The sequence below is a fragment of the Mesitornis unicolor genome, unplaced genomic scaffold (assembly GCF_000695765.1).
Source record: "Mesitornis unicolor isolate BGI_N332 unplaced genomic scaffold, ASM69576v1 scaffold22361, whole genome shotgun sequence".
NCBI classification, from domain to species: Eukaryota; Metazoa; Chordata; class Aves; order Mesitornithiformes; family Mesitornithidae; genus Mesitornis; species Mesitornis unicolor.
The window spans coordinates 539-14,440 of NW_010164755.1; the positions used below are offsets into that span (position 1 = coordinate 539).

Sequence of the window (13,902 nt, forward strand, 5' to 3'; positions counted from 1 at the left end):
CAAAGATGAGGGGGGAGAGGGGACAGAGCTGGGACGGGGCTATGGGCTCACCCTGTGCCCTCCGGGCCGGGAGCTGCACACCAGACCTGTCTGGCTCTAAGGAGGAAGACGTGGGGCTGGATGGGAGACCCAGGGCTGCATCCCAGGGAGGCTCTGTCCTGGTGGTATCGCAGCTCCTCTGCCCTCCGCTCCCACCCAGCCCCGGGCACAGCTCGGTGCGGAGCCGCTGCCGCAGACGTGGCACCGAGGCCCGGGCTCCGGCAGGTGCAGAGACCGAGAGTGGCGAGCGGGATCCGGACCCAGAGCGTCGCTGGTCTGCAAACCCCCTCGCCCTGCGCCTGCGGGGTGTTCCCCACCTCAGCGAGGCCGTTTCCCCCCGTCCCAGGGGTGGCTGCAGGAAAACCAAACCAAACCTCACTCAAACCACTCTCACAAAGCGCCGTGGTAAAGACAGTCCTAAGCCTCCACCAAACACAGCAGACTGAGGGGAACCTGCTCAAACGCTGCTTTAAAAATAAAAACAAGAGGGGGAAAAAAACGACCAGCTGAAATCTCCTCACTGTCGCTACTGGGACGACCGGGCACTGCAGGAACCGCCAAGAGCCTCCAGGATCAAGCGCCCCTGGGGGCAGTTTGCTGGGCAGGATGCGGGTTGTTCGTGTCCATCTTTGAAGGAACCTGAACCAGGAGTAGATTTTTCTTAAAAAAAAAAAATAATTCCATAAAGTCCACACACAAATGGGGGGGGAAAAAATCATGTCAAAGAAAAGAGCTCACACAAATGCACGGCATCCCCACAACGCGAGCATCTTTGGAAGTCGACGTCTCGGCCAATAAAGCTGAGACCTTGAAGGATAGGCAGCAACTCCTGACAGCAATAAACACGCTAGGCCGAGAACAAGCCAGACTCACGTGTCCTCGTTCCCAATTAGTTGCTGAAAAAGCCATCGTTAAAAAAAAAAAAAGGATGCTATTTATTAGTGCGTAAAAAAATAGGTTTGAAATCCCTGTGTAGATTTTCTTCTTGAATTTCTGCATGTATTGACTCCGTGTCTCGCTGCGAGCTGCCAGCGAGACGCTGCCGGGGTGTCCTCGCTGTCCCTCGGGCTGTCCCGGTGAACTGAGGCGCGGGGCCGGTCCCCTCGGCGCGGCTCAGAAGATGTCGGGGCACAGACTCCAGTCCTGCTTGTCCTTGGCCTCCCAGTAGCCGCCTTTGTAGACGCAGATCAGCTAGTAGACGCAGATCAGCTCCCCCGTCACCGCGTCCACCTTGCGCTCGAACCACAGCGGGATGTAGCCCTCGTAGTCCTTGCCTGGTGAGGACAAAGAGGGGCCAAGGGCTGCTTTTCCCCTCCGAAAACGAGACCCACGCTTCCCCCTGCTGCCCGAATACCTGCAGGGTCCCTTCCTTCATCCCCCTCCCGCAGCGAGGGGCCATCCCCAAGCAGCTCACCTTCTTCCAGGGCTTCCACGCCCTCGGCCTCTCGCCTCCGGCGCACGGCTCGCTGCTTCCCCTCCAGCCGCTGCTTCTCCACGTTGGCCTCGTCCCAGCGGCCGCTCTCCATGAGCCGCTGGTCGGGCCGCAGCCGGCTGTCGGTGGGCGCCACGCGCTCCTCGGGCTCGTTCAGGGTGAGGGCCAGGTCCGAGAAGAAGTACATGTTCTCAGCGTTCTCCCTGCAGCCGCACAGCCCCCATCAGGACGGTGCAGGAGCTGCCCACCTCGAGCAGAGCTCCCCAGCCCTTCACGTCCTCACGTCTCACCCCAGCCCCACTCGCTGCTCCTGCGACCCCAACCCAGACACGTAGAGGTCCTTTGGGGAGCCCTACTTCCCACCCTCCAAGTGGAGAAGCCAACGACGCCTCAGCGGGTGTCTCGGAGGGGAACAGAGACTCCTCCTCCGTTGGCTCTGCCTGGGGAAGGTGAGAGCCGAGCCTACGACCAGCCGAGACACAGAACAGCTTCACCCAGGAGCTGCTGGATCCCCAGCCACAGAACTGGCCCCAGTTCTCCACAGGAGACCATTCCAACAGGGCGTCCCCAAAGCAGGGACCAGCCGCTGGTGCAGCCACAGGCTGGGGGGGGCGTGCACGGAGGTAAGTGGCGAGAGTGGCCGGTCTCCAGAAGGCTGAAGTGACTGGTGGGACAGGATGGCCAGCGACTCACCAGCAAGGCAAGGCAACCAACACATCTCCCTGTCATGGCCAGCAGACCAGAAAACCTAACCAGTGCCCTCAGCTGCCCAAAACCGATCTGCAAGGGCCCCCCAAAGCCACCCTTCCCTTGCAGGCACCCGTTCCCCCCTCCCACCCTATGCCCACACCCCAGAAAAAGCCACTCAATTCCTGGTCCCCTTCCCGTGGCAGGGACACACACACAAGTCTCCCTCCATCCCACAGGGCTCAGAGTGACACCACTAATCCCAGTCTGGCTGCACCCCATGCCGAGGAGGGGACTCACGGGAGGGGGTACTTCTTCCACAGGATCTTTGGAGACAGCGTCTGGTAGACGGTTTTCTGCTTGCCCTCCGTGCTGCTGCCGCCATGGCTGCTCTGCACTATCTTGGAGTACTCCATCTTCTCGTCCCACGTGCCGGACATGACGTAGTGGGCTTTCCCATCGGCGTCGCTCACCACCCCCGTCACCTGGCAGAGGGAGATCGCTCTGGTGGCGTTTGGAAACACCCAGAGGACAGGGAGAGGTCTGGGGGGGCAGAAACCCTCCGGGTGCCCCAACCAGAGCAGCTGGACCTGCTGCTGCGTGTCCTTGGCCACCAGCATGGGCCCACCCTGGCCATGCAGGTGGCTCTCCAGCCCATCAAACCCTTCCCAGGTCTCAGAGCTGCAGCTCCAGCACATGCAGAGCCAAAACAGCCCTCCCTGGTGACCCACGCCAGAGGTGCCAGTGCGGCTCCTTGGCCCCACGCTGGGGCTCATCCCAGTGGCGATACTGGGATCCCATGAGACCAGCTTAGAGCGCAGAGCCAGGTCTCAGCCCCACGCAAGGCTGCCAGAAGGAGCGAGGAGGTATCTGGGTACGCACCTTTCGGGGGACGTCCCTGGAGAAGTAGCTGTAGGGGGTAAATTTCAGCTGGCATTTATCTTTTGACTTATGGTTAACAATCTCTATTTCACCAGACTGGATGGGAGACAGAAGCACAGCGAGTGAGAGACTTTGCAAGGAGACAAACCAGCGTTAGTCGTAGTTCGTGCAGGTACAAACGGACATCAGCTGCATCGCTTCTGCCTGCAGCCACCACACCAGCCACCCCCCCGCCCCACGGCTCACCAGAACTCGGGTAAAAACCACCATTACCCACGGAGCTGCTGGCCTTGGGAAGGGCCATTAGGTGCTCCAAGAAGCCTCCCCTGCCATGGAAGCACACCTTTCCATCATGGCAGAAGTGCAGTGGGGACAGTGTCCTTCCAGCCTCCCTGCCCTTGCCCGGAGCCAGACCCACCCCCTCGGACCCGCAGCTACTGACCTGGTCAATCCAGAGCTTGCCCACGATGATGTTGTGCACGGTGGAGGTGACTTTCCTCCAGACGTAGTGATTCCCGCTGGAGTGAAACTCGAGGTGGATGGCGCCTGCGGAGCAAGGGGTGGCCCGGGCTCAGTGGGGGCAGGCAGCCGGGGTTCTCTGGCGCACATCCCCACCCCCCCAGCACCATGCTCGTCCCCAGAGCCAACCTGGCCACTCTACCTGCATCTCCCATCGTCAGCCCCCAACAGGGCTGGATTAGTCTTCCCTTTCTGCCTGCTCCATGGACCGCTGCAGTGAGGGAGCTGCAACACCCTGCAAGGCCCCCTGCCCTCTTCCCACCCCCAAAAGCACTGATTTTCAAATCATGGGCCCAGCCAGGCACCAGCACAGCTCTGGGACCAGCCCTGGGGCAGGCAGAGGATAAATAAAACCTCAGGAGGAGGCAGCTTATCGCATCTGGCTGCCAGGGAGAGGGTTACAACAGGCAGCAAGAAAACCTTCAAGTATTATTTAAGGAAAAACTACTTCATGGGCAAGCAGAATATCTCCAAAGCACAGCCACTACACTGCCAGCAGCAAGCAAAGCCATCTCCCTTTGCAGCCAACGTAATTTCCATCTCCGGGGCAGACAAGGTATCGTAGGGCTGTCTGCGACTGGCAGCACAAATCTGTGCTCCTACGATGCTCAAGGTGAATTCACTGAGCCCTGCGTGAGCCCAAGGGACTGGGCCAGCGCTTTCACCTCTTGGCTACTGCATGAGCAGCGCAGGAAAAAACAAGCAGCCGCGATCCTCTTGGCGTCAGTCACCTACCCAGAGGCATGATGGAGAGGTATTTGCCCCTGAACTTGCTGGCGATGGTGATTTCCTGCCACAGCGTCCACCCTCGCCTGGAGTAGACGTGATGTGCGGCTGCCGGGGGGTGGTGGCTCACCTGGGGGAGAGGAGAAACAGCCCGTAAGGTCACGGCCACCAGAGCCGGCCAGCCCTGGCCAGCACTCGCAGCGTGACTCCCCAGAGGCAACAGCTCCACGCCAGCTTTGGCCTTGAGGATGCTCCACTGCGCTGACCCAAACCGCCCAACCTTCTCCTGGGCGTTGGGGTGACCTCCCATGAGGTACCCTGGCACCACTGAGCTCCTGTCAGGATTTTCTGAGGCTCTTTAGCAAAGCATTATCCACAAACTCTTAACATGAGTGACTGTCGCTGTGAGATGCTGCTGTACGGTGACCCCGGGACACGGCCCCGCTCTCCAGGGATCCTGGCTGAGAGAACAGCACCCAGCCCAGATCCCCAGTAATCCCAGTGTAACTGTGCCTCTCCTACCGGCAGCAGCTCCCACTGCTCTGCCTGGGAACACATGGGGGACACACAGACCTGCCCAGCCAGGACTTGGGCTTTGCCCCTGCAGACCCGCTGGGCTGGAAAAGCAGAGACAACACCCTCTGCCCCGGGGGATGACATGTAAAAGCATAGTGCTCACGCTCCCCTGCACTGGAAAAGCTGCCCAAACCCAAGGTGGGAGCAGAACACCCTAGCCCAAGGGCTCTGCCCTCACCCAGCCGACCCACAGGGCTCTGACACCCGTCACCAGGAGCCTGCTAACCACCAGGCGCCGATGGCCACACCACCCAGTTCAGAGATTATTCACCCCGATGTAATTACAGGCTGAGTGCCCCGAGCCACTGGATTACAAACATGAGCAGAGCCAAGACCTCGCCGCTAAATCCCACTGTCACCGGCAGGAGCAAATCCTATTTGGATAACTGGATTTCAGGCACCAGATTATCAACGCTCTGCTCGGCGCAGCGGTGGGCTGAGCAGCGCACACAGCATCCACAGGAAGCTCGGAGCAGTGGGAAGGGTGTCTGTCTGTCTGTCTGTCCCACGCTTCCCACACCAGCAGGGCAAAGCCACACTGTCACCAAAATGTGGCCTTTGAGATGGTCCAGGAGGGAGACTTAGAGGCTCCACAGTGCTGCATGGCAGCAGGCTTGCTAGGAGTAACAGCAAACCTAACTTTGGGTGAAGCTCATGAGCCGTGCAGCAAGGGAAGGACTCGTGGAGCAGGCAGGACCCAGGGGCTCAGGCCGGACCCAGGGGCTCAGGCCGGACCCAGGGGCTCAAGCCAGCTGGCAGCTCAGCTGTTGTGGAGGTGTCAGAAATACCAAATGTGGGTATAGATGTTGGAAAACCAGGACCAACCGGAGAAACTAATTCAGGGTGGGCTATTTATTTGGGAGGGAATGGAGATGCAGGAAGGAGGGTGGTGAAAAGGAGGGTGAAGGAATGAGAAAAGGAATGGGTGCGGGAGCGATGTGGTCAGGGCTCTTGGGCGGTACCCGGTGGGCAGCGCTGGGCTTCATCACCGCAGCCCAAATGAGGGCAATGAGGGTCATAAACCCCCCCAGTCATTCTGGCTGCACCCTGGGAGGAGGAAGGGAGGCCAAGGATCAAGCATCCCAGTAAAGGATCACCACAGGGCTGAGCAGGGCGACTGCGCAGGGAGACGGGGCAGCAGGGAGGTGCTGGAGAACAGAGCCCCCTCATTTCTCTCAGCTGTGCCTAAAGCCAGCTGGGGAGCCGGGCTGTGCGGCAGGACAGGGAGCCGCTGCCGGGCAAGGGAAGGTGGAGGTGGGACGCTGCCGAGGCGGGTGAACCTGAGCTCTGTGCTCGCAGTGCCAGGGGCGCCTGGAGGGACTCTGACACCTCCAATCCGCCCCTCAGGAGCACAGCGCGAAGGGGAGGCACGTTCTCAGCTGCAGCTCATCACAGCAGTGTCCTGGCCCGCTGCAGCCCAGTGCACAAGGGCCCCAGCCTGGCACAGACCACACGGGCATCACCGGGGACAGTCAAAGCCAGGCAGCATCAGGTGTACAGCTCTGGCTGGCACAAATGGACAGCAGAGACCTTGGTCTTGGAGATCATCTGCTGAAGCACCTTTCCATTTGTCGTGAGCAAGGGGCCACATCCGCAGGAGACCCCAGGAGCTGTTCACCATCACCCAGGAACGATGGGCTGAGATGGGAGGCCGTGTTCTCCCTGAGGACAGAGCTTTGGGCTTGGGCACCCATTACCACGGAGGGGTTTTGTCCACACCTACATGACCTGCACGGAGCTGATGGCACCTGCTACAGCAGCTGCTCCAAACCGCAACGGTACAAAGGGCCATAATTTGGAGAAGATGATGATGAGAGACAAGCGAAACCACACTGGGGAGCACAGAGGTGCTGGTGTGACTCCGAGTCTCCTCAGCGCATATTCCCAGCGTGCTCTGTCTGCGTGTCCAGAGACTGCTGTGAGCACCACGTAGCACAGCACGGCAAGTCCAGATCAGCAGTGAGACCGTTTTCCCATGCAGTGGCCCTCCAAAAACCACGCAGGTCGTGGAGGCACAACCTGCTGAATCTTGAACACGCATCGGCCTCCACGGTGACAGAGGTTTGTGATTTTGTCTGATGCTTGCGATGGTCGCTCTGCCCCCAGGACAGCACAGCCACCCCCTGGAGAACACAGAGCCCCCACCACGATGTTCTGCCTGCAAAGGGTGATAAATGGCCCCATCCCTTCCCAGAAATCCAGGACGAAGCAGCCAAATGTGCTAAATATTAAACAGACAATTTTCTTAACAGGTCACAACTCATTAAGTGCTCCAGGTTTTTAATGAAGCCCTGCTGTTTGACCGATGTGGGCCAGATGTGCTCTGTGGTTAGAGCACAGGGTGGTCAGAGGCTCACAGGCTGCCCCCAGGCTCTGAAACTAAAAAATTTCAGTCCAACAAGAAAGAAACGAGACCATGAGATACCCTCTGGCCCAAAGACACCCTGACACAGGGAGGAACCGTGCCAGAGCTTGTGGGCATCGCTGACATGGCTTCTGCCTTTCCTCGAGCACTGAGAAGTGACAGCAATCCCAGCCCCAGGCAGGCTTCCAGGAGACCCAGGCTGCAGGGTGACGGACACCCTCATCCTCCCCTTCTTCCCTACCTCCTGCTCTGCAATGCTGGGATGGGCACACTGTCCTGCTTCTGAAAAACCACAGAATCATTAAGGTTGGAAAAGCCCTCTAAGACCATCAAGTCCAACCATCAGCCCAACACCACCATGCCCACTAAACCACAACCCCAAGTGCCACATCCATGTGCTTCTTGAACACCTCCAGGGCTGGTGACTCCACCACCTCCCTGGGCAGCCCCTAAATTTTTCCTAACGTCCAACCTAACCCTCCCCTGGCACAACTTGAGGCCATTTCCCCTTGTTCTACCACTAGCTACGAGGGAGAAGAGACCAATCCCACCTCACTACAACCTCCTTTCAGGTAGTTGTAGAGAGCAGTAAGGACTCCCCCTCAGCCTCCTCTTTTTCAGACTAAACAACCCCAGCTTCCTCAGCTGCTCCCCATAATTCTTGTTCTCCAGACCCTTCACCAGCTTCATTGCCCTTCTCTGGACACGCTCCAGAGCCTCAAGGTCCTCTTTGTAGTGAGAGGCACAAAAACTGAGCACAGGACTTGAGGTGCAGCCTCACCAGTGCTGAGAACAGGGGCACAGACACTTCCCTGCTCCTGCTGGCCACACGACTCCTGATGCAGGCCAGGACGCCGCTGTCCTTCTTGGGCACATTGCTGGCTCATGATCAGTTGCTGTCAACCAATACCCCCAGATCCTTTTCTGCCTGGCATCTTTCTAGCCAAATGGCTTGGGCTTTGCCTGCTGCTGCTTCTGCCAATGCCAACAGGAATCTGCTGGCTGCCTCGGCCAGGAGGAAGGCTCAGTGTGAGGAGATGAGGGGTCTCCTGCAGGGAAGGGCTGCTTTGGCTGGACACGAGCAGCGGGGTGGCCACGCAGAGTCCCTCCGCAGACCCCGGCTCACCTGCTCACAGAGGGAACGGAAGCCAAACTCCTCCAGCCGGTCGAGCTCATAGGTTTCCCCCAGCAGCGGGTTGAATGGCTTCGCAGTGCGGTGGACCGTCGTCGAGTAGGAAGACACCGAAAATGCGGCGACGAAGCACATCTGCTCCGCGGAGCTCTCGCACTTCACCGCTTTGTCCAGCAGCTCGTGGTACTCCAGGTCCTCCGTCAGCCTCTGTAGCATGGAGAGCGGCTCGTTGAAGTTTACCTGGAGGGGAACAGATCAGGGTGAGCAAAGCAGAAGATCTCCCCCCAGCACGGTACCCTCCTAACCATCTGCATCCCACACGTTTGGCTCCCCAAAATGGAAATTGCTGAACTGAAGGAGCTCCACCGAACTCCTGGTGTGGGGCTGGACGTGCCAAGGCGCCTGCCCAGGCGCTGCCTCTGCAGCACCGCACGAATGGGAAATACAGGCAGGAAACACCTGCTCTGCCGGGCTGCCACACCACGAGAGCACGAAGGCTCTGAGGTTCCCAGCAGAGAAGAGGCCAGGGAGCTGGCAGCCCTGTGAGCAACCAGGCACTGTCCCAGCTACCACCTTGCTCGGGTGCTGGAGCTCCAGTGGCCCCCAAAATGAGCCTCAGCAGCGAGACCTGCTCCCTCCCTCTGGCCACGGGCAAGCAGCGACGTGGGGCAGGGATGCGCTGCTCCCTGAGCTGCCCTCCCGTGACGCCCAGCAAAGCCACCTCCATGCTGGGCTGCAGCCCAGTTCATAAAAAAACCCTTGAAAGCCCCACTTTGGGGTCTCCCTGCTCCTGTGACTGCAGCCCCATGACAGCACCCGAAGTGCATGTGTGAGCTGCAGGCAGTGACGGTGGTGATGCCTCACGGGGCAGAGAGCGGAGGGGAAGCTGTGTCCTGGGGGCGCCCGAATCAGTTGTGTTTGCAGCCCCAGGTCGTTGCTTTGTCAATGAGAAAACTTTGCTGTGCATTGCCAGGTTGGGCAGGCTGTGAACATCTCTGGGAAAAAAAAATGGTTGATTTTAGCAATTTTTTTGGTCTGAAAAGTATTGAAATTAAAAAAAAAAACCTGAAAGGAAGACAGAGATACTTCGTCTCATGAGGAGAAGGTCTTCTGCCTCAAAGCCGTCTCAAATCTACTGTTTACTTTCAGTTCGGAACAAAGAAATGTATGTTAGAAGGAGCAGAGAGTTGAAGGACGGGAGAAGCACCTCTATAAGCCAAGCTCCATACTCCACACTAAAGCAAACAAACTCCAGATCGCTCCACTCGGGAATTTAAGCAGCGAGGATCTTACAGCATCCAAGAAAGATCCGTGCAGGAAGGGCAGCGTCGCATCCGCGCAGAAAAGCAAACTCTGCCGGCTTGAGACAGCTCTCGGGAGAGACGCAGGCGGCACGAGAACAAAGCCAGCAGCTGCGTCTCCACCGGCACCGCTCGGGCAACGGCGACGAACCCACCCGAGACGCAAAATCCCTCGAGCCGTGTTCTTCCTTCTCAGTGCTGCAGGTTTGTCCGTTCAGAAGAAAAACTAAGGAGCGCGCTGTTTGCACGGCGAGGTTTTTCAGTCCATCGCATCCCCTGGGAAGGGATGGGGTCTTGGAAATGCTCCTAATTCACCTAGAACCGGGCAAAGCACACGGAAGGTGAAACTCCCGTCCCTGGTGCGCACAGCAGGCTCACCGAGGGTCTGTACTGCAATGAGCCACGTCTCCAAACAGCCCGCCCCGAGCCGGCTGCTCCGCTTCCTGCTCCTGCTTCGCTCCATTTACCACAGTGTCAGCCTGGAAGCCCTTGCTCAGCAGCTCCATCTTGATTCACGGAGCTGCCGGCTTCTCCTGCGCTCCAAGCACAAGTGCTACAGAGAGAGAATTTCAATAAATGGCTGTGAAAGGAGATCAAATTGTTGATCTGCCAATTGTTGGCTGCTTGTTCTTGGGGTGAATCTTCCAAAGAAAAACCACTTGCAGGGTGCAAAACACCTCCCTGCCTCTGTGTCTGTTTGGGTGTCGAGAGAGATGAGCTGACAGCGAGTGGCTGACGTGGGGTCCATGCCCTCCGTTACATCCCATAGCTCTGCTGAACAGTTTATGGAGCGAGCCGTGCTGGGAACCCATCACCGCTCGCCTCGGGGAGGGACGCAGCAATTACATCCCCGGGGCAGCACCGGGGCTGCTGCGCCAGCAGAACAGAATCGCTCTCGGGTTTGGACCCGGCTTTAGTGGCTCCTGGGATGATGTGAGTGACAGGGGAAGTATAAACTGCCTGTCCCCAGGCACCGGCAGCTGCTGGTTTTTCACGTCCTGAGTGTATTTGTGTACCCATTCTGCCTTTAGCTGATATTGATGCTGCTGCAGCAATGCTAACGGACAGCGCTGGGCTGTGTATCTCGGCTGGAAATAGCACAGAGAAGAGACAAACTCATCTCTCTTACTCAGATTGCGTCAGGCACTGCTTTAAGAAGAGACTAAATATACTCAGTCCAGCACCCAAGCCCGTGTAACACACTCTTTCCCCTTTCTTGACCCCCAGTACAGCTTCAGAGCCACGGTTCACACTTTGCAGGGCCACATCCACTCCAGGCACAATAGCCCACAGTCCCCCTCAGGTGTTTCACAGCTCTCCCAAGCTTGCCAGGGCTTCATGGTTTTTGGGGAACCAGTTTCCTTATGATGGCACCCAGTCCCATCCATGCTGCGTACTGGGCTGGTGAAGACCTGAAAAAAATGGCTGCATTCTGGGGGAGGTGTGGTGTGGGCAGCATTCTGTGTGGGTTCATGAGGCCCAGCGTTATTTATCTGGAAGAATGAAATGCGCACCCTGCTCACCCCCTGTGGCAGCCCACGCAAGGGGGCTCCTCCAGACCCCTGCCAGCTCCCTGCAGGGAGCCTTCGCCCCGAGGACCGAAGCCAGCAGCACCCAGTGGTGCTGTACAACACCCCACGGCACCTCCTTCACTAAAAGGCCGCTCTTTGCAAGGAAAAGAATGGCACTGTGGGTCCCTGGGGTAAAACACAGCCCTGCCGTGCTGTCGGTGCTCCCCAGGCGTCGTGTCCTCAGGGGACACACTGGGAAAGCACGATCAGCAAGGTCTCCTTCTAGCCCCTGGGTGAAGGGAATCCTCGGGGATTCGAGGTGTCCTGGTTCCCTCTTTCCCCCTGCGCTAGGGGATCTGCAGGGGACACTTGGGCAATGTCCCTCTGCTCCAGCTTGCCCCGGGATTTGCGTGAGCAAACTGCCAGGGCTCTGCACAGCCGGCACAGGAGAACGGATCGACCCCAAGGAAGGAGCTGACCCAATTCAAACGGTCCCCAATGCAACAGCCACCACGTCAGAGTCATTTACCACAAAGCAATTAGAGCTACAGCTCGGTGCTGCCTGGCGGGTTCAGTTCACTGGCAGGTGATTTCAAGGGGTAAATAAATTGCAGGGGAAATGCAGGGCTTAGAGTCAGCAGAGCAGAGCAGCAAGGACACGAGGATGCTGCAGGCAGGGCTGGGGAGAAGGGTGAGGTGGCTTCAGAAGGCTCTGCCAGTGCAAAAGCCAGTTCGCCCACCAGTTGGTGACGTGCTCCTGTCCCGCTCGGGGCTGCTGTGCTGCCACAGCACCTGGAGCCACAACCCAAATCCTGTGCACAGCCACAAGCCCAAACGAAACCCTCAACGCTGGCACCACGGCCAGCTCTCAACACCCGGGACCTGGTCACTTACGGGCATGGGGATCTTGGAGAGCTCTTTGCCGATGCAGTTCTTCATGATGCTCCAGAGGTTAAGGCTGTAGTTGGGTTTGTCGGGGATGCGAGTCCTTCTCCTTTTCTTCGGCAGGAGATCTTTGCAAGTGGACTCATTGTAGCTGCTTTGATTGGAGCTTTCAAAGACCTGCGGAAGCAAGAGAAGAAACACAGGTGGAAGCCAAACTCACCCAGCATCACCCAACCAGACGCTGCAGCTTCCAGGAGCAGCACCCACAGCCCAGGACACATCATGTGCACTTGTGCTGGGGAGCATCACTGAGAGACTGATCTCCAGAGCGTGGGGGAAATAATGGTGCGATTACCCCCAACAAGGTCCTGCTTCCCTAAGGAGGGCATCTGGGGCGTGCTGCAGGACCACCAACATCTGTCCACCCCCGTGGCTCACAGAGCCACCAACTCTGCTCCATCCTGGAGGTGCGGCAGGGACGCAGACGCAGAGTCTCAAGAACAACCTCCCCCCTCCTTCTCCTCTCCCCCTGCCCCGCCAACTCACGCTGTCCTCCAGGTTCCAGTCCTCGGGGTGGCCCTCGCTGGCCCCGCTCAGGTTACTGCCCGAACGCCTGCGGGAAGAGAGAACCAGCTGGGAAACACCAGACAGGGCAGAGAAGGGCAGAGAAGGGCAGAGAAGAGCACACACTGGAGTAGCATGGCCACCACCACCCACAGCATCGCCCTGCACTACCCCAGAGCGCATGCCACATGGTGACGGAGGCTGTGTGCGGGCGTTGGGAGCGCTGGGTGTCCCAGCCTGGGTGCCCAGAGCCTCTGTGTTCGCCAGCGAGCCCGGCGGTGTGACTGGTTCAGGCCACTGGGGACGTGCACACACAGTAACCCCGCGGCAGAGGATGCTGCCCTCGAGCCCGAGCACAGCACTGGGAAAACCATCTCCCCCCTGCTCCTCCCACACCCGCAGCAGGTTTCACCAGGCTGCACTGCCAACGCATGGCCCCGGGGCAGGAGCTTGTACCTGTGGTGCTTGGGGTCCGCGGTTACAGTGATAAAAGCTGGTGCATCCTCCATGGCATCGAAATACTCCGTCTCTTCATCTTCATCACTGGCCTCTCCTTTGGCAGACTGCACGCTCCCTGTCGGCACGAAGGGGTTGAGATGCTCAGGTGCTGCTGCTTCCTCATAGAGCCCAGCGAGCACGAGTCTGTCTCCAGAGCCCACCCTCCTCCTGCTGCGTCCCCTCCAACCCTGGCTACCTTTGCAGCTGATTCCCCTCCTCTCCATCCCACTCCATGACCAGAGGAAGTCGCACCGATTTCCAGCTCCGAAAAGCAAGGACGTGCCCTGGCAGTGCATGCCCTGCTCTCCACTTCCAGGCACACAAGGCTTCCCTGCCCTACACCTCCAAAAACACCGTCAGGCTGCCCAAGCCACACACACACACACACACACACACACACACGCGCGTGACTCACACACCCAACCGCATCTAACGCGGCTCCTGCTCCAGCACCGCCCCATCTGCTGGGAAACCTGGTCTGGATCAATGCAGGAAGAAGAAATCACGTGTTGCAGGTGATGCTCACTGAGACTTCCCAGCTGCTGAGCTTTCCAGTCCCGCACTTACAAACATCCTCTCCCCTGCTTCAGAGGGAGAAAAAGCTACAAAGCCGGAAGCAGACATGAATTGTGGTGACTTTTGAGATCCCTGAGTGCAGCCTCGCCACAGGCTTCACCGCTCAGCAGCACTGCAGGGCACAGGGCAGAGCTGACCACGGCTCCCAGGGCCCCGGGGCGGTGCGAGGGGGAAGCTGCTGGCATCCAGCACGATGCTGCCCCGGCCAC

General features: G+C 58.7%; 1 protein-coding gene across 1 annotated transcript in view; it reads right to left on the minus strand.

Moving 5' to 3' along the window:
* Positions 1-1,152: 1,152 nt before the first annotated feature.
* The window catches only part of OSBP2 (oxysterol binding protein 2), a gene marked incomplete at its 5' end in the record, with an annotated part of 14,366 nt that continues 1,616 nt past the window's right edge, over positions 1,153-13,902 (minus strand). The window contains 10 exon segments of the mRNA XM_010194427.1: positions 1,153-1,313; positions 1,454-1,674; positions 2,459-2,643; positions 3,041-3,136; positions 3,483-3,586; positions 4,295-4,415; positions 8,353-8,598; positions 12,065-12,232; positions 12,602-12,668; positions 13,076-13,193. Coding sequence (XP_010192729.1) covers positions 1,153-1,313; positions 1,454-1,674; positions 2,459-2,643; positions 3,041-3,136; positions 3,483-3,586; positions 4,295-4,415; positions 8,353-8,598; positions 12,065-12,232; positions 12,602-12,668; positions 13,076-13,193 — 1,487 coding nt within the window.